This window comes from Trichogramma pretiosum, unplaced genomic scaffold (genome assembly GCF_000599845.2).
Source record: "Trichogramma pretiosum strain Unisexual culture from Peru unplaced genomic scaffold, Tpre_2.0 scaffold14, whole genome shotgun sequence".
Taxonomy (NCBI): Eukaryota; Metazoa; Arthropoda; class Insecta; order Hymenoptera; family Trichogrammatidae; genus Trichogramma; species Trichogramma pretiosum.
Window position 1 is genome coordinate 1,309,583 of NW_019641706.1, and position 20,538 is coordinate 1,330,120.

The 20,538-nt window shown below is 41.1% G+C and overlaps 2 protein-coding genes across 9 annotated transcripts in view; one reads left to right on the forward strand and one right to left on the reverse strand.

Moving 5' to 3' along the window:
- Positions 1-582: 582 nt before the first annotated feature.
- The window catches only part of LOC106656948 (sorting nexin lst-4), a 39,663-nt gene continuing 19,707 nt past the window's right edge, over positions 583-20,538 (reverse strand). The window contains exons 1-7 of one of the 7 annotated variants that reach the window (XM_014378161.2): positions 6,084-6,488; positions 4,372-4,882; positions 4,075-4,267; positions 3,107-3,594; positions 2,657-3,033; positions 2,255-2,582; positions 583-2,180 (exon numbers count right to left, since the gene is read on the reverse strand). In XM_014378161.2, coding sequence (XP_014233647.1) covers positions 1,932-2,180; positions 2,255-2,582; positions 2,657-3,033; positions 3,107-3,594; positions 4,075-4,267; positions 4,372-4,386 — 1,650 coding nt within the window. In that variant the 5' untranslated portion in view covers positions 4,387-4,882; positions 6,084-6,488 and the 3' untranslated portion in view covers positions 583-1,931. Of the gene's footprint in view, positions 2,181-2,254; positions 2,583-2,656; positions 3,034-3,106; positions 3,595-4,074; positions 4,268-4,371; positions 5,170-5,308; positions 5,587-5,937; positions 6,003-6,083; positions 6,489-20,538 lie in introns of those variants that run through there. The other 6 variants (XM_023462948.1, XM_023462949.1, XM_014378160.2 and 3 more) reach the window with 6 other exon arrangements.
- Positions 8,797-20,538, forward strand: part of LOC106656946 (protein Gawky) — a 41,085-nt gene continuing 29,343 nt past the window's right edge. The window contains exon 1 of one of the 2 annotated variants that reach the window (XM_014378153.2): positions 8,797-9,070. The gene's annotated coding sequence lies outside the window, so the exon portion shown is untranslated. Of the gene's footprint in view, positions 9,071-9,850; positions 10,242-20,538 lie in introns of those variants that run through there. The other variant, XM_014378152.2, reaches the window with a different exon arrangement.

Genomic DNA, 20,538 nt, shown 5'->3' on the forward strand with positions numbered 1-20,538 from the left:
AAGATTTATATATTATTTTATTACATAATTGCTTGTATACGTTAAATAATGCTGTCAAACTGCTGACATTCCAATGTTGTTCCGTGTATTATAACATATTTTTACGCGCAGAATTTTTTGGGTGTCTCATTGAAATGTAGAAGATATGACAAAAAAAAATTATAACATTAAGAAAAAAGAGAAAAAAAAAAATTGTTGTAAGTGTACGTGCTTCTTAAAAACCAATTTTACTGTACACATGCGTGTGTGAGGCGTTGATGATATACAAAACAAAAAATGAAACCAGCCACACGAGAGTATAAAACCTAAACTATTCGGGGGACATATAGTTTTTATACGAAAACAAAATGAACAAAAAATAAAGATATACGTAGAGTGAGGTGAAACTTATAAATAATTATTATTAATTATTTATGAATTATATCGATATATTACATGTAAATAATAATAAGAAATAAATTCGATGTAGTCCATGTTTAACTAAATGAGAAGTTAATTAATACCTTTGTCATTCATTCCTACCACTCATTCGAAATCGATAAGTCACTTAATTATGGGCAAAATTTAAAAAAATAACAAATATTTGTTTTTTAAACTCAGTAGCAGAGCATTAATGATTTAATATTAATAATCGTTTTTGTGATTTACATTGTCTTCAGCATTACAAACGTGGATATCAAAGATTTGATTCGTGTAGCAATACATTGTTGAGGATACAAATACGATCACATTTGTTTTAAGGATATTTTACAAAATTGAACGAACTACAGCGAATAATGACTAACGTACCCAGGTTTGATAGTAAAATTTTGATTGTAAAGTTTATACGGTGTATGTAATCGACAATAAAATAAGTTTTAGTAGTCATAAAAATCTAAAATAGAAAACTCATGATTTATAAAAAAATTGATCTTTGAAAAAACTCCTTGACATCAATATACGCATGATTTATAAAAGCAAATATACACAATATTTATTTACGATCGACGCAGATCGCTTTGAACGTCATAATTACAATCTTTGTTTATGTTTAAATTCGCGTGGATAAAAATGCAATGTGCAATGCGATCGGTAAAAATTATTCTATACTTAATATTTCATAGTTTTCATTTCACATGTAGAAAACATTGCAAAATTTTAGATATAATACAATATTAGTTGATTAATGTGTAATATACCATTATAATTAACGCGAATAAATCTTTTTTATATAAAATACTTTTTTTAAAAAGATAAAGAAAAATTAAGGCAAGTCCCATTAACAATTTAGCGTTATTCAAACATTCACGTATAAATATATATATATATGTATCTATATACATTATATAAGCTCAAAAAGGTGAGTTTTTTTATAAAACGTGTGGATGAGTAAAAAAGTGAAGCAAAAATACTGCAACTTTTTACCATACTACTTATCTTTACATTACACATCGTGTTCTGACAAACATTTTCAACAGACATAAATATATATTCAATTATAGACATAAACAATTGTTTTTCAACAAGCTATTGTGTAAAGATTAAAATTGTTTTGCACGCAAAAAAAAACATATAAAATTACGACATTTTACATCTCTTTACGCCTAGCTCTATGAAGATTCCACGCTGATTTCTTGAAAATTGTCAATTTTCGGTAGTTCGACTATGTATCGAGCGCTCGGCAACTAAATTTTTAAAATTTAAAGCACAATTAAAATCGTTATCATCGTGACTGATAAGTATATCCATAAACGGTAAGATTTCAAGTTTGTGAAAAAAAATCTAGGGTACATAAGCAGTTTTCACCCACGTAAAACGAACATAAAACGTACCAGGAAGAATTAGAACATCGTTTCGTGTGTTATTTCTATTCTTATGCATTTTATACGACGTGAACAGTTGTGCAATCTACATATATGAACATAAAAGTCTTTGATGCCGCATTCATACCATCACTCAAAAGAGTTCAAAGCTTCTTGCAGCTTATTGACGATCTTTTGATAGAAATTGATCTGTTCCACGAGATGATTCTTGATTGTCTGATTTATGTGTATTTCACGCTCGGTTTGGAAGTGAGACTCTTCGGCACCCAATGCACGAGCTATAATGTCCGTACGATGATTTAGTTCACGAAGTTGAGATGCTTCCATTTTATGCTCGCTTACCAGCCTCTCGCAATCTTTACGCTTTTGAACTGCATTCTAAAAAAGCAATGAAATTAGCATTAGTAATGAGCAATTTTATTGATATCACGCTTGAAAAAGTCATTTTTCACCTTATGTATACCAACGACATCAGGAAAACTGCTAATAATTCCTCGGTATATATGAAATTTGTCAGCCAATGGCTCCCAATCATACTTAGGTTGCTCTTCGTAAAGTCTGCCGATTTCGTTATACGCCTCGCCTGTATCTTTTAAAGCTTGATTTAGTCGACCCCCGCGCAGTCTTCCCCCGTCGTCAACCTCAAGAGCTTGGCCAAGAGCCGTAAAACATTGACCAATTTTTTGAAATTCTCGTTTGTACAAAACTTGATGCTTTTTCGCTTGATCTGTTGCTGTTGCCATGAAATTTTTAACCACCGGATCGAGACCTTGTATGAACCTAATAGAATAATTTAGATTCAATACTTTATGTTAAGTGAAATTGATGAAAAACAAATCGGTTATGAAAATTACCTAGCAAATGCATCCGTTTGAAATTCGATTTTAATAGCGTCCAAAGGTGTGTCAGGACATTGCACTGCGTGGAAATACGTAGCACCTAATAGCTCGTCTTTTTCTGCCTGTCGTTTTCCCGCTTTCCAGCGTTTTTCATCGGTGCACGTGATAAAATGTTGCCATACGCGACTTCTCGATAATACCGGATGCCGACATACGTAATCGACGAATTCTTGAAGTTGCGTGCGTCGATGCTCGATAAATTGCTCTTCGTAACGGCCTGAAATTTGCTTATCTGGCAATGGTGGAATGGGAATGAAGCAGAATTTTTCCTCCAACCGTTCGTGTAACCAGTCAAAGTGCTTGTACCTTCGAGAAACTTGAATGTTGTTGAACTGAAAGATAAATGTATTTAGGAATTATGAAATTTCGCACGTTGAAACAACGAAAATACGGTAATATTATTACCGTAGGCGTGAGTTGATAAACAATGAAACTCTTCAAGCCTTTCAACTTAGATTCTTTTTTGGGTGAAGTGACAACACAGCTGTATGATTCACCGGTTGAAGCCCATGCAAATCTCCCACTTTCAACTTCTTCTATATACACTTTTTCCAACTCTGGTACAATAACTAATTTAGAACTTAATAGAAAACCTTCTTCTCCTGATTTGACCAGGGCACTAAATTTATTATTTTTCTTTGGTACATTAGGCACAGCTTTGTCTATCACCGAGTGCACAGTATGCATGGACAAGTTATCGCCATACTCCGCACTACTTGTTGTGTGAGTTGATTGCACACTAGGTTGTTGCTGAACCGGAGGAACATAAGCTTGAGTTTGTCCAATTTCTGAATCATCGTCCCAGTCATCATCCCAGTAATCACCTGTCGCATATGTTTGTTGATGTGACTGTTGATTAGCAGCAGTGTTAGCTGTATTTGCTGCATTAGCTGCTGAAAAATCATTCAATAACAAATTAATAATCATCACAGAATGTATTTTGGTAAATATGTCACATTTAAAACTTATTGTCAACATAAAATACAATCATACACAATTTGGATGTATCTGTGTTTAACAATTCCTTTATCTTGCAACAATAGTGTAAAAATAAATTCTTCCATTCTTTGTTAAGAAACATTAATTTTTGGAGCTGGTTCATTTATACAAATATGAATCACTGAGTCAATGACCTTTCAAAGTTATCTCAATCTTTGAGCAGTAGTTAATCGCTTATCACTGACATATCAGATTGAGCTTCCTGAATTGTAAAAGAAAAAATTCTACTGGATTGACGTATTACAAACAAATCAATAATGTTTGCTAATCTATATCCTGCATGAGTCATGCAGCCAGTATGTCACAAATCATACATTCATTCATTCACATATTCTCTGTATACTCGAGTGGTAGTGCACAATTGCAACAATTACCTGGCGTCGAGTTCGAAGTCTCCTCTATGTCGCTGACATAAGCAGCTGGAAACAATCCGGACTGTCTGGACTGATTGTATCCTTCGCACCAGCCATCGCCGACGTTGTCTCTAATAACGGTGAGAATCTCGCCAGCGTTTATCGACAACTCGGCCGAACCTGGCTCGCCAGAAAAGTCATAGAGAGCTCGTACCTGTTGAACAGAAGAAAAAGAAGCGCGCCATTATACACGTCATTCGTTCCGACAATCAACCAGTGACAGTAATGATAATAATAAAGAGTAATAGAGATATTAACCTGGCGTCCATCCATGACGCGCCGTATTGTACACCGTCGTGTTGTACGCGTTTACGTGTTATTATATCCCAAACAAACAGCAGGCAACAGCTGACATTCAAGCAAACATGCTCGAGTTCTCAGCCACCAAAAAACCTGCAGGTCGATCGCCGCGTTGAGAGGAACTTGCTGCTGCTGACTCGGTAGATACGTAATATTATTGTACGCTGTATCGCGCTGTCGTCGTCGTACATGTAATTCCGGACTCCGAATGTGTCGATATGATTTTTATTATTCTCCTCTCTCACTCTCTCTCTCTCTCGGCCCAGTGTGCTGTTGCTGTTGTACTCGGGCGCCGCCCCTTGCAATATACACTCGCTAATTAGCCGTCAAAGACGACGACGAAACAACACTACTCTCTCGCGCACGATTCACTCTCCTCTGCTGCTGTATATGTGCTGCTGTACCACTGTTCTCTGCTTGCTTTATCACTCACTGACGATGTCCGCGATGATGATGATGATGTGCATCACTGGAACAAAGCAGCACGAAACGAGTATAACAGAATGTATCATCGATGTATTAACGATGTATATAGCACCAGCGCACGCACGCGAGATAATGTTATAGTACAGTGTTATTAATTGAGCAGCCTGCACGTAGTAGTAGTATATCGCGGAGAGGAAAAGAATAATAAAGAAAAAAAGAAGAAAAAGATCTCTCTCGCGACGATCTCGCGCGAGTATATGAGCGAGCGATGCGCTTTTTTGCTCGACGAGAGCTCACTGACTGAGTCAGAGAGAGATTGCGAGTAGCAGGCAGCAGGCAGTGTGTTTCGGAGAGCCGTCAGATCGAAACCTTTATTATGTGAAAAACCACTGGACGAAAACAAACGGAGTGGAAGAAGGCGCTTTACGTACACGTACACGCATATATAGACACATTCACATTCACATACATAATATATAGAACGTCGGATGTTTGTATATAGGAGTCGCAGGCAGCGGAGCTCCAGTGATCGCAGCTCTCTCTCTCTCTCTCTTTCAATTGCAAGTCGAGCTGCTGCTGCTGCTGTTGCTTTGCTGCCTATATAGTATATAGTAGTGTAAAAGTTTAGCGGAGCGCTCGGCAAAAGTAAATGGCCTCACTACAGTCTGCAGCAGCTTTTTTATTTGAGGTTAGGGCGCCGGAGTTTGTTTACACGTCACTGCTCAAGCGATCGCGCGTTATCGCCCGAGCAGCAGCAGGCAGCTTAAAGCTAGAGCGGTGACTTTTAGCAGCACGACGAGACACAATGCATACAAGTAATATTAAAACGGTACGGTCGTAATTTCAACGAAAAATAATAATTATATAGACGGTGGTGTGTGCGCACGACGCGACGACGACGTCGTCGGCAGCGGTTGGCTCTATTATTACATTATCAGCGGATCGTCGAATTGTGTTGTGACACGCGGCAGTAGCAAAAGAGATATATTATTATTAGGCGACTCGAGGTATAGATATAACGCGTGCATCGACGACGCGCTCGCGCGTCGCGGACATCGCTGATGATACCTTTTAATTAATATTCGGTCACAGACATACCTGTGTAATGAATTAAAATTTTCAGATTATCTCATTATCTTCGCAATATTTAACGTTCGAGTACCTTGTTGTGGGCGTAAAAAACAATCAAAAAAAGGCCACTATATATCGTATCGCTAGATCGTCACTTGTATCGTTGTGCTTACCCGTCGTCTTGGTCTTCTACTCGGGATGATTTTAATCACAACTGTGCGTCAGATCAGATGCGTTGTATTATTTTGCGTATTACCTACTACTACTTGTGCGTATGACACATTCAAACCATAAGCATGATACAGCTCTCTCGCCTTTATCAAGGGATCCGCAATTACGCCCGCGGATGCTCCAATTATTGTTTGCCTTTACTTTTTTGTCGCGCGCGCGCGCGCGGCCGCACTTGTTTGTTTTTAGCGCGACGACGATTTTAATCGTTTATATACGTGCACCCGCTAACTGTATGTAATCGAGCGACGACGGAGAAAAAACAAACAACAAACGTTACGTCGCGTAAGCGATCCGCACACGGAACAACGCGCGATTTATATGTATCGATACACGACTCGCGTAAGTGCGATGGTAGACGAAATTCTACAACACTGCGGCACGACGTTATCTCTATTCACTATCGACAAACACTTGCCGAATTTCGGCGCGTTGGGGAGGTCTTGATTTTCGACATTTTCGAATCAGCTGGGATAACGCGAACTATCGAATGTTCGTATTTTGCGCTAAAAAGCCCGCGAGTCGCGTCCGTTGCTAACAGATGTCGCCACCCGTTTCGAAATCTAGGCAGCGAGAGCGGGTCTTCGTTTCGGAACCGCGACTCCGAATTCTGGTACTCCGAACTCGATTCTGTATCGCTGCTGAGCTGTCCGTTGCGAAACCGACGCGGATTTTTATAAATGCAGCACGCGCCGTGCGTGTGTTAAAGATGTCATGCACGAGAATTCACACACGATAGGTATGTACACGAATGGCTTTCCCGATTGCACGATGTCGATTCGTGATATTTCGTCAAAGTACATTCCGAAAAAGAATGCCGCATTCTTCTGGCGCCTTCTTTTTTTTTAAATAAAAAAAAAATAAAATATAAACGCACACCCAATTCATCGGTTTCGTTTATAAAACAGACGACACGTCGACTGCGTGGCGTGTGTCACATAATGGTTTTTATCTGCGAGCCAAAAAAATAAACAAACAACAAAGTGTGTTCCCGTCGATTATTTATTGCGCGGAGAGAGCATCGTCAACTCCTCGCGTCTGGTTCCTCGGCGCTTTTATAATATATCTACACACGCACACGAGGCGGTGTCGGCGGTTCGCCCAACGACGAGCTTAGCCTCTGCTCCGAGTAAGAGTCTCGAGGCGAATGAAAAAGGAAGAGAAGAAAAAAAGGCAAAAATTAATGTATTCCACTCCCTCTCTGTCTCTCTATACGAAAAGCATCATCATCATCATCATCATCATAATCATTTTGTACTTGTTTGGTGTGCAGTGCTGTATGGCATGCATGTGTGAGTGAGTATGCGGTATACAGAGAAAGAGAATCCCCAGGCAAGATTCGCTGCTGCTGCTGCTGCCTGAGCTCTGTATACACACAATCATATATAATGCGCGCACGACTTGTGTACTGGGCTGCTGCTCGCGGCTCTCTGGCTCTGGATGTATGGCTCTGGTTGCTGACTTTTTAGAACGATCAGAGAGCGCGCGCCGCACGCCGCGTCAACAACTTACCACATAATAAATATCATATGGAGCGAGAGACTTTTTTTCCTCCTACAATCATCGAGATACAATAAATAAATGAACCTTTTCTGGGCCTCCTCAGCTCTGATTTTCTCAACGAACGTCAACAAACAACAAAGAATAAATAAAGGTTGCTTAATTTGTAGATAACGACGATTATTGTAATACAATCAGTAGCTGCAGTTTATCGGCGTGCGTGTGCTTGTAAAGAAAAAAAATTGTTGTTCGCGAGTCTGTGTTAAATACAAAAACAAAAAATAACTGGAACGCACAGGCTTTATATCGTATACAAGCAACGGCAAAGGAAATTAGAGGAGCAACGTAGGTGCCAGTTCGTACTAAGCAAATATAATTTTAAAACGTCAAAAATGTGATAACTAGCTGATAACTAATGATTAAGCAACAAGTATAAAGGATAAAAAGTGAGCCCGGAAAAAAGGACAATTTTTCGGTCAAGTAAAGAGTAGAGAGAGACCCGGGTGTGCAGTGCAGCTCGATCGACTATAATACACTTCAAGCGGCGATCGACGTTGCAGCTTTTTTCGTTTTTCGATTTTTAATTTTTGTCGTTGCCGACAGTGCACAAAACACATGCACCCATGCGATGCAACAACGTAGAGTTGTGCTCGGTAGTTAGTACACTATAATAAACAAAACTGCAGCATAAAAATACGTTGACAGCGAATCGAACGAGACGATAGCCAACTGGAAGTGGGCATTCGAAATTTTCAAAAAATTTCCTAACGACCGTCGTCTTTGAGCAGGGGCGATTTCGTTAACTGCAGTCAAATCGTTTTCTGCGTGGCTCGGCATCGCAGCCAAGCAGCAGCAAGCAACGCGTCTTCTGCAAAAAAAAATTAGACTCTTCTCGTTCTTCGCCTGTAAGTATATAATATCCGTCAGTTGAGTCGGCGGCAGCAATCCTCGTGAGTATAACACATAGGCATGATTATATACCACATCGACGGGTTGTGCTGTGCTTTTAGCTGTGTGTGCATTTATAAAGAGAGAATCATCATCAAGAAACACGACGAAGACGTCGACTACTGGCCACTATTCTCTCAACTCGACTAGTAGTGTCGGAGTAGTCTCTCTCTCTCTCTCTCTCTCTCTCTTATACTCCTCAAGCAATATACATGTAAGTGTAGTATACACCAACAATTGTGCTGTGTGTGTTAGTGCGCTTGTACGTAATAATACGTGTGCCTCTTTATATTGCAATACATACATACACACATGAACGTAGGATAGTAGTAAAGTGCATCTATACGCATATTGCCAAGTGCTAGTTTATAAATAATTACTCGGCTCTCTATCTATCTATCTATCTGTCGCCGTTCAAGCTCCGCCGATCAATTGTTGGTACAACGCCGACCGACGCACGCCGACTCTCTACATCCTATAAGTGGTAAGTGCTCGCTATTTTTTTGCCTTCCTTTTGTTTAATAATTATTTGGTTGCTTGTCGTGCGTGCGTCATCGTTGCCAAAATGTCAATTACTCGTACCTTACACATATACGTGTGACACGCGAATCCACGGAACCTATAACCCCGTCCACACAACGAGCAGTATAGGTAGCAGCAGATAACGAGTTGACGCGCGGAATATTTTTCAGCGCCGTTTTATACATATTTTATATACTCGAATACGGAATGGAACTTGGTCGTCGACGAAGACTACGACGACAACGACATAACCTCTCAAAGACGTACAAGATCTACAGTGTGTGTACATAACGAAATATACATTATGTGCGCGCAGCGTAGGTAGTAAGTATCCTACCTTGCCTGTGTACGTATTTTTGTGTACCTGCAACATATACGTATAGATCGGCATACATAGTGTTATTATGTAGCATAGACGATGCGCGCGATTTTCTCCTTGTGTGCGTTCGAATATGTATAGGCGGCTCTCTGCAGGGCGTCTGAGGAACGCGCCACGGACGAACGTTCCACACTGTATATATAGCATGCGAAACGACGACGTTCACTCACACACTTACACACCTGCGCGCAGCACTTTCTGTATATTATATGCAAGTAATGTGTGTGTGTGTGTGCAAACTCTATACTATACGCTGGCGAAAGAAATAGCAACTGCTGCTGCTGCTGCTGAGTGCTGCTGCCGCTGCCTTGTGCAGAATATCGCGCTTGCTGGCTCAAACAGTCGCGTCTGTGTATTTCGCGCACACACATGCCCCGCGTGCAGAGTGCGCTCAGTATATAATATATTAAAATAACAAAAAATAATAATAGAATATTATTTAAAAAAAAGTGATATATTGTTTTGGTTGTTTATAATAAAGTAAATCTTTTTTCGGCGAAAGAGTGTGATAAAAAAAAGTTCGTTAAATGTTGATAGTAGAAAAATTGTAAAAAGAGAGAGAACAACATCGATTTGACTCGTTGATAAAAACATCATCACTACTAAATACACCTGCTGTGTCTTCTCTCCATCTCTCCCTCTCTCTCTTTCTCTCTTTTGAGTGCCCTGCGTGTGATTTGTTTAGATAATTTTGTTCATCGCGCGCCCAACAACAACAACAGCCGAACAATTTTTCTTGCAAAGCGATGGAAAGGTAAGAGAGTTCCGCTGCAGTCTGTATACCTTTACTTTTTCTCTCTCTCTCTCTCTCACTTTTACGTCCTCAGCGCCTTGAAACTTGGGTTCTCTGTGTGCAGTTCCCTGCGCTGCCTTGTGTACACATATATTTCCTATATATAGTTGGTGTGTATACTCCCGTGTGCAGCACGCGCCGAGCGGTGCTGCTGCTGGCAACTTTCTAGCGCTATTTTGTAGCATACACTTGCTATATGGACGCGAATTTGCGAACGCAGAATTATAATCCTCGTTTTTCACACCATGTGCTAGGCCCCAGTTTTTCCTTTTTGTTCTCTTTTTCTCTGTTCTCTTATCTTTTTTCTGTGATTTTTGGTGTATCACAATGTACATGTCTCTTTCGAATGACAAAAGGAAGAAAAGGCAAAAAAAACAGGCCGTTTTCACGTTCAAACGCGTCTCGCATCTCCCCGACATTCACTCGCACGACTTTTCGCCCAATGTTTTCATGCCATTATCTTATACACACGATATGATACGACGTGCAGAGAGATGGACACACGGACTGTTGTTTGAAGTATGCGTGTGTGTTTCACTTTTACAACACATTAATGTGTTTGTGCAGTATATGTAGCGCACGGCGTACAAAGTTCACGACGTTATAAGCCGTGCGGGTCACGATAGTCATTCGCCGTCGACGAACTGCTCCTATATATCGCGCTGCTGCTGCGGCTGCACGTGTAATGCGTATAAACTAACCGACTTTAACTCGAACTAAACACACCTTCCGTTCCATATATCTGCGCTCGGTACTCTCAACTGCTGCTGCTGCTGCTGCTGCTGCTGCGTGTGTGTGTATGTGCAGGAATGCGCGATTAATATTTTTATTTTTTCCTTTTATTTTTCTCTGCACCTTCTCTCTTCTTCTTCGACATTCCGTTTCATCCGTGTGTTATGTTTTTACTCTAGTCTCGCTTTCTGTGCACGTATGTCGGTGATATATAGTTAGATAGGTACTTTTTTTTCGAGGTAAAAAAAAACCTCGAAGCCGAGAATCGTGTCGTAATAGTCTCGCCATGAAATTTATACCAGCCAATGTGCGTTGTGTACATCGCAGACGAGTACTACTTTCGAATCGTATTCCACGTTCAGTTCGGGTACTTTTTGCCTCAATTTTTCCTCCCTCGGCGTCGAATCGATAAAAAAAACAACAGTTCTTGCTTTCTGCGATTTTGTAATTTTCAAGTTTGCGCTCGATATATAAATCTCTCGCGATATATCAAACACAATTACTAATTACGCGTATACATTTATTTTCAAAAAGCCGTCAACACGTGAGCGCACTCGTAATCGAGCTCGTTCCACCGTAAACGAATTATCAATTATCGTGGGGGAGAGACTCTCTGTACAAAACACACCAAAGTCAAGATAAAAAAATGTAAAACGCAGGTAAAAAAAATGAATCGAATCGCGCGCGGCTAAATAGTTATAGATCGTCCCCGTTGTTGCGTGTCTCTATTCGCCGAGGAACACGCGTGTTATCGTATACGTAATTTAGCTGTCTCGTTCTCTCAACGACGACTACGGCGGCCAGCGGTGGCTATGTCCATTTCGCCGTTCTATTTTAGAGAGAGAGAGAGAGAGAAACGGCAAAGAGAGCCGAGTCAGAGAGAGAGAGTGTCGACGTATAAATAAAACGGCTCTCTCTCTCTCTCTCTCTCTCTGTCTGTCTGTCGTATTCTCTTGCGCCGTTTCGAGTGTTATATGTGTGTGAGAGTGTATGCGACTGTTTCCTGAGTTCATAGTAATAATAATGATAATAAATGCGGCCGTATCGCGTCTAGATACGTCCGATCGGCTGTCTCTCTTTCTCTCTCTCTCTCTCTGCAAAATAAACTGCTGAAATTGCAACTCATATATTGCAAGTCGCTGCTGCTGCTGCTTCGAGTAGACGAACTTTGCATCCGCATATGGAAAGTCTTGATATTTATAATACCATATTGGTCTGTTGCCGCTGACGACCGATTCATATTTTCATTCTCTAATAATTCTCTTTGATCGATTGCAGTTTTTTGAACTTTTACATACAAACGCGCATGCGGTTAACTTTTATCGCGCGAGTTTTGTACAAAGAGACAATTATCCTTTACACAGAGGCTATTGACAATCAATATCTCGCGTTTGGATTTCATTCGTAATTCTATATCATTACCTTTATATACTCGACGCTTTTAAACGCGCGCGCAAGCTCGTGCGGCAGGAGAAAAATGTAATGATATACATCCACTTTTTGACACTTGGCTCTCTGCTCACCCTCCGCACGAAACCATTCAATGAGAGATAAAATTCAAATATTTACAGCTCGTATATTCATATATATATATATATATATATATCTGTCTCGCTGCGTTGGCTGCGCGAGAGGGCAATTATTTTTGGTGCTGTGTGTTTGGTGTCCTTTTTGCGAACTCGGCAATTGTTTTTTTTTACCTCCTTTTTTTTCATACTTAGAAACCCATTACCATGCCGCTTCGCACAGATGCGTTATGTGTGCTATAGCATATATCTCGGTGAAAAATTTGCCATTAGCGACTCCTTTCCACCCATCCACCCACACACAAACGCGCACATGCAGACGCGCACGGCGACACGGCGTGACTCTTCCGGGCTTTTCATTCGTGCCAAGTGGGTCGTTCAGTGCCAAGACGCATACAGACACACATAGACACACGCACACGGTGTAAGGTATAGTGCAGCGCACGAACGCCAACACGCACCCGTTCGCGATATAATGTACTCGAAGCACGGCAGCAGCAGCAGCAGCACGAGAAAACCTACACCATAGACATCGCAAACAACGCAAAAAAAAGCAGCAAGACAGAAAAAAAGCCAGAGTACGCGCAACCAGAAAAAGAGTATCGAATGTGCAATGCATATATATTCATCGTAAAGCTGATTAAACTGCGGTTTCTCCATTTCTCAACCGCTACTGCTGCTGCTTCTCTTTCTTTTTCTCTCTCTCTCTCTCTCTTTTTGTGTGTTATCTATCTGTCTTGCTTTTTTCGCTCATTATCACGTGTTATATATTTTTTTCGGTAAAGCGCGACCGGGTATATGTATTACAATAGGTTTGAAACGCGTTCGACGATGTCAAAATCAATTTACATTCGTGAAAAGAGCGACGGTGTACGCTGCTGCCGCCGTGTAGCACGATAATTTTGTAGATCATTTGGGTTGGTAGTACAGCTGTGTCATAAATCGAGAAACTTGCAAAAGGTACAAAAATCATACGAAATAGCAACGACAAAAACAACAACAATAACGACTATAAAAGGAGTCGAGAGCGTCCATAAATAGCTCCAAAAGAAAGTAAAGGTTGCTGGAGCTATTATACAGCGAGTCCATGTACAAGCGAACGCTTGTGTGTGTGTAAATATCTGTACGTGGTCGTCTTCACCGCACGTATATACGATGGAATTTTGCCATGGCTGCGCTGGACAGCAGCAGCAACTACGCCAGCAGCAACAGCAGAGTAGGTTTAGAGATAGTGGTGGACGACTCTCTTTTGCGCTCGGTGGCGGCGGCGCCTGCACAATCGCGTGTTGCATATAGCTCGAGCCTCTCTCGCCTATCCTCTATATATCTATACGTATACCTATATCGTGTAGGAGAGCTCCGAGAGAGAGAAAGAAAGAGAGATGGTCGTTGACCCGTTCTCGCTTGGCTCCCCATATAGAATAGTTACCCATAGTAGTTGAGCGCCTATTTTATATATTGTTGTTGTTGCTGCTGCTGGTGCATTTACTCTTTTTTTTTCTTTCTTCCTCTATTTCGCTCAACTCTGTTTTGCAGTTTATAGCATGCGCGCACTATATAAAAAAAAAATAGAGTAGTGACTCTGCGACGAATTCGAGAGAGTAGGACAGAGAAAAACAGGTATCAATCCGTGAGAGTACGGGTGCACTGCACAACTGTTTTGTACGCCGCGCTGCAGCGATCGCGATTCGTGTGATCATAGTAGCTGCTGCCCAGCTCGCGTTCGTGGAGGATACTGCATAAGGTACACACGACGAGCAGATACGTACGTGGGTCGTCTTTTCAGTCGTTATTTTTCTCTTACGCGAGCGAGGCAGGAAAAAAAAGCGATAAAAACGGCAAACGAGATCATAAATACTCATTACCTTTACATGCATACGTATAGGAACGAACACGCGAACGATTGCGCGCGTCTTTTGTCGGGAGATGCTGTAGCTTCTCTCTCTCCGTTTCACCGTGGCCTGGTATATATGCTCCTTACATATAACATACATGCGCACGAATTTAATTCTTTGGATAGTGCAGCAGCACCGTGCGCTATACACATACACTCGCGCATTCGCGAATGTATATATATAGGTGTACCTCGTTGAACTTGCGCAGGCAGCCTTCGAAACCCTCCTTCAGGAATGCAGCTCGTTCGCTCTCTCTTCGCGACTTGCCGCGCGACGCGTGTGTATGTATGTGTGTGTATATTTCTGTGTACAGTGCACCATCGTCGCAAGCCCGATAGTAGTATGTGTATTTGCGTGCATTTCTGTTTCTTCGTTTTAACAAAGTTACCGCTCGCTCGCCGAACTGATGATAACGTCTCCCTGCGCAGCGCTTCTTTCATTTATCCCCTTTCCTTTCCTACGCATATGTTTAAGTAGCTCTCTGCCGAACGAGAGAGCTACTCGATGTTGTATACTCGCGAAATGATATCGAAAGCGATTCCCGAACGTTTGATATAATTATATACATTCGTTCTTGCCGCGCACACTCGAAAACACGACGCGCGTACATAATACGATGATTTTTCAAAAAAGTATCTTATGTGTTATGAAGCTTCGTTTGAATTTAGTGCGACTACGACGACGATAGCGACTCGCGAGTTCAATGAATTTGCAAAAAAATGCCTCGGCAGCACGAGGCCTATACACAATTAAATGCGCACGGCTTCGAGCAGGAGGAGAAGCAGAGCTGGCCGCGATTGTGTGTCGGGCGTTGTTGTTTAAATTACGATAGGTCTCGTTGTCGTCGCGACTCCAAATAACGCAATCAAGCTCATAAACGAATCGAGGCATCGAGTGGTGCCACGAGCTCAAAGTCAACGGCAAAATAATAATTCCAACTTTTTCGTCTTCAATTCGTCTTCAATTGGGTACTTATACGCGGGTATGTCGAGATCGAGGGCAAATTCATAAATACGTGAAAATGTATGAATAAAGCTCTCCTCGTCGAGAGCTGCTGCTGCTGCTGCTGCTGCTGCCAGCCAGAGCCAGGCCATCCACGTGTCGAGTCCTTGGGGCGATGTAGAGAGAGAGAGAAAGAGAGAGAGAGAGAGAGAGCGAAAGATCCTTTCGTTTCCATATGCACGCAGTCAGGCAGGCGCGCGCCGTCAATTATCGAAAAGCCACCTCACGGTTTCGCATATTGCGCGTGTAATAATAATATATGCACGCGACGGCGCATGCTTATATTATACATATATACGCGTCGTCGTGCAACAGACGCGATTGCGCACAGACCTGGCATTCCTGGCAATTTGTGCCACGCGCATTTTTCGCATTATTAGAAAGAGAGAGAAAGAGAGGTCAGCTAAGCTAAATTCATTTTTTTTACATATTTGTGCGTGCGCGTGTGCTTGTGCTCGTGTGTCTTGGAGATGGGATGAAGGAGCTAATTTTTAATTTCCAACGAGATGCGAATTATATATCACGGAGCTTCTCTTCTCTCTCTCTCTCGGTGAAGTTCCGAGAAGAAAGAAGCTGTTGCTGCTGCCGAGAGCCACCAAGCCACCGAAGGCAAATGTGTATCTCTCTAACGCAGCATTGATGTTATAATAGGTATATACCGTGCGGCGTTGCGTATATTTCGTATATATATACGGGTGATGAGCGACGATGTGTATAAGACTGTTGGTCTCTCACTCTCCATCTCTCTCTCTCTTTCTCGCTTGTTTCGTTTTTTTTTTCATTATACACGTGAAACCGGATTATATATAAAAGATGATCTCCCAAGGAAGGGTCTCGGGGAATAAAAAAAAAAGAAGAAGACGAAGAAGAAAAAAAGAGGGATCAAAATCGCGCGCGCGCGCGTACATATAGCTGAAAAACCAGATTCGAGGCAATATCCGGTACCTATTATACACACTGTATACCTAACACATGTGTTGTGTGTCGTGTGGTGCACGCAAACCTCGTGGAGCGAAATTTTGCCGAACGACACATAACCTCGAAACAACAGGCGTTGAATCGAAAAAGTACGGCGGATTTTTTTTCAAATGTCAATTGGATCAAAATTATGTATCAACGGGGCGGAAAAATATCTTTTTATAAATGATGGAGAGCCACTCGATCTATGCTAACGCATAGAGTAGGTGGGCGCATACGTATATCTCTTCGAGCGCGATTATTTCGCGTTCAAATTGGCGCATTAATTTTTCACCCGTAGCACAACGCGCCGATTTATGTATATTGCGAGCTAAAAACGTGTGCGCAAAAAAAATAAAAAGACCAATAGATATATGTATGTGCACAAGCTCGAGCACCTCGATATGTGTATAATAATACGAGGCTAGTCTAGTCTAGCTAGCCTGTGCTCTCTGCCTCTGCCATACTTGTAAACGGTCACGAGCGATATTATAAATCTGCAGGTATACAGAGACGCGTGTGTATGTGCCTGTGTGTATATATGAGCTAGTTTTCTTTATAGAGTAACCATACGCGAGCATATAGCAAGTGTGTGATAGTGTGTCTGTGCTCTTGCTGCTGCTTGTATTATATGAGCATTGCGCTGCCGCATGTGAACCTCGATACTCGCACATGCATGTAAATTGGCTGCTATCTAGTCTCTCTCTCTCTTTTACTCCGTCCAGTTTCGCATTTATACACGGTTTATACGCCTGAACTTCAAGCTCGTTCTACAGTAGAACAAAGTCTTTGCGATCGTATAAACTTTTAAAGAATTAAAGCTGCACTCGCACACGCACACACACACACACACACACACACACACACACACACACACACACACACCTATTCATATATAGATGAAATCTTTTGTACAAACATAAAATTACGAGTTGTTATACCCACTGTGCTCTTGCGATTGTTATTCATTTATAATTGGTGCAGCGTAAGATTTTTGCGCTCGCGCGTCATCGTTATATACTAATGGCAGTCGCTGCTGCTGCTGCTGCTGCACTTATCGTCCCCGCGCGCGAGCTTATATAGATAAATTGTCAGAAACTTTGTTGTGTGTATCGTGTACTATATAACTAGCGCGAGAAGCTAAGTGTACACACACGCGATGATTTAAGAGAGGATTAAAGAGATCGACTCGGGTGCGCTTCTAGCGCGCGCTATAAAATACGTCGTTTGGCACGCATGCGTTACATCGATATTTAAATATGTGTATCGAGCTAGATCGCTCACGCGCACTATAAGCAACGACAATGTCCGTGGATAAAATAGCGGAGTCCGGAGCATAGATTATTAAAAGAGCGAGTAGCACACGTATACGTGTAGCATGCATGCATGCATGTAAGCTTTAATATGTATGCGTTATTATTATAGAAATACGTATGTGTACGCGTATACGTGTCGCGAGCCAACTATAACATATTATAAACTGCAAAAAGGGGGAGGAGGAGGGGGTGGGAGGAGAGACAGAAGAGTCAGGTACGTAGTAGTAGTGGTAGTAGTATATATCGCTAGTACGACCTTGCCCCGCACTATATACTCTTTTACTGCCTTGTTGCCAAGTACTGCCGCGCACACACACTCTACACGTTTAACGTTCTGCATCTAACTTGTACGTGTATCTTTGGTGTGCATATAACTATATAGCGCGCACACACACACACACATCTATACACGTTTAGCCACTTGATGTTGTGCAGCTCATGGCTGTTATGTGTGTATGTGTGCTGCGTGGATTTGCACGAGCAAGAAAGACTTCCTCTTCTAATATTGCCCGACGATCATCAGCATCTGTCACGACGACGACGGCGCTGCACATTATATGCAGACCTGTGCAGCAGTGTTGCGTATACACGTATGTGTGTTATGTATGTATGCGCGGCTGCAACAGCCATCTCTCTCTCTCTCTCTCTCTCTCTCTCTGATTATTTTCGTACTTCGAAATGTTTATTTTTAAACGATTTCGACTCTTTTTGTTTCTTTTTTCTCTCTTTAATTTGGCATGCATCGAGAGTCGAGCGAGAGACGAGAGAGAAAAGAGCAGCGCTGCACAGCTGTTGAATATATTTCGATGCATTATATATGGAGCAGCAGCGAGAGCTGTCAGCGCACGAGGCCGAGGCGAGAATCGGATATCGGAAAATTAAAAAGGTTCGACCCTTTTTATAATCGCGAACTATAGGAGATATCTGGACGTCGTTAATCGAAGAGCTTGATATCCGATCCGCTGTAGCGCAGTGTATGTATACTTTAATGCGATACTGTTCGGCGCACGAGATCCAGCAGCCGCCCTGATGGAGGGGCCCCGTATGTTGTTGATTTCCAGCTGATGTTGACGCCGATATGGTCCTGAATATGTTGTTTTCTTTGAATGTTCATTTTCTCGGTGAAAATGCTATGTTTCAGAAAAGTTTCTAACGAAATCACCAGTTAGTTATTTTCTTCTAGCTCTGTTTTGATACTTTTACAGCGACTTAAAAAATTGATTTTTTGTCCTCTGAAACACAATAGTAGCTATAAAAAAATACTTATCTTCAAATCTCATATTCACGCATTTCTTTCGCGCATTAATGCTGTAAAATCTAATGGTATTTTATTCTTCAGTGTGCTCGTACAATCAATAAAGTTTTTCATTTTTCATTTCGAGCCGTACTCAACGTATCAAATATCAACCCTCTTTTTTAGTTGCGGTTTATTTTGAAAACGGTATGATTTTCTATCTCTCTCCCGAGAAAAACCACAATCCGATCTCATCCGTAGAAACAGACACAAACGAACATTTCTTTTAACGCGTGCCGTAACGATTATGCAAATATCTCGCGTTCTTATAACTCTCGTGTCTGTCTGCAGTGTTTGCGCTTATATACCGTACTGAACAAACTGCATTTGGTCTTTCTTTTGGCACACACAGACGAAGAAAAGCACACGATTTTCCCTCGAGCCAAAGCAAACGTGCTCGAGAATAAAAAGTTTCTTTTTGATCGTTGGAGGGATCGAATCGCGCGCAAATCGTGCCTGATGTTTACACGACTGTCGTACACATGTAGGTGGAAACAATAATGTTGCTCTTTGCTCGATTGATTTTCCGAATCGTAAATGTGAGTAATACGTTTGAGATGAGTTACGTAACGGAGTTCATTGATGATGATTCGTGACGCTGTGTCTCTATTGGATCAAAATTTTATTTTTACTGTAACAATTCGATCGATTTTCGCGAACTATTTATGAAACGACACTCGACCGCTGGTACTGCAAAAAAATTGTATTAAAACGTATTTATATCTGTTCTTTATCGGCATCGAATCAATAGAGTAAGAACGCGGGGGTAGTTCCAGTGCACATGTGCATTCGGTATCCTATCGTTTTAAGAGAGCATAAAAGGTATAAAAGAGGAAAAACATTACACCGAGCCCGAGTTGAACTTAAATAGTTTTCTCCTCTCCTTTTCCTACAGCAAGAGTAATACGTGTGATTCTCGTCAAACATTTCTCTTCTACTATAAACTCCTCTATGCTACACTTGAGCACTTTGAAATACAAACTTTAAAAATTTTCATCTGCTGCTGTTGATGCTGACATTACTTCATATACGGTTTTTATTACATGTTTTCTATGAACGTGTTTATACTGCATTTCAGTGGAATTTTCTAAGTATCCACTCGTTACACTCGGTGGTTATAATTAAAATGTACTAAAAGCGAAGAGTTCAATTATTTTTTTGTTTTGCCTTTTTTGTCGTCACACAATGTTTTGCTTTGCATATTATATCTAGCTGTAATATCTCTCATACATATATATAATATTTTTATCGTGCATACTCGATAGCGCTCTCGTGCCTCTGTTTACGTAAGTGATTTCTGCTTTTAAAATGTTAAAATAAAGCTGAGGTTTTCGAATCCAGCGAAATGAAAAAATAAAAATAAAAAAATAAAAAAATTAAAAATTGAAAACCAAGTCGCGCACTCGGACTGACATAATCGTTGAATATAAAATAATTGTAATTTATACGAGATGATCGATCGCTTAGTACATACATACTCATCGTCGTATCGTAATGCATTCACGCACAGGCATGGAATTCAATTTTTTTTCTTTT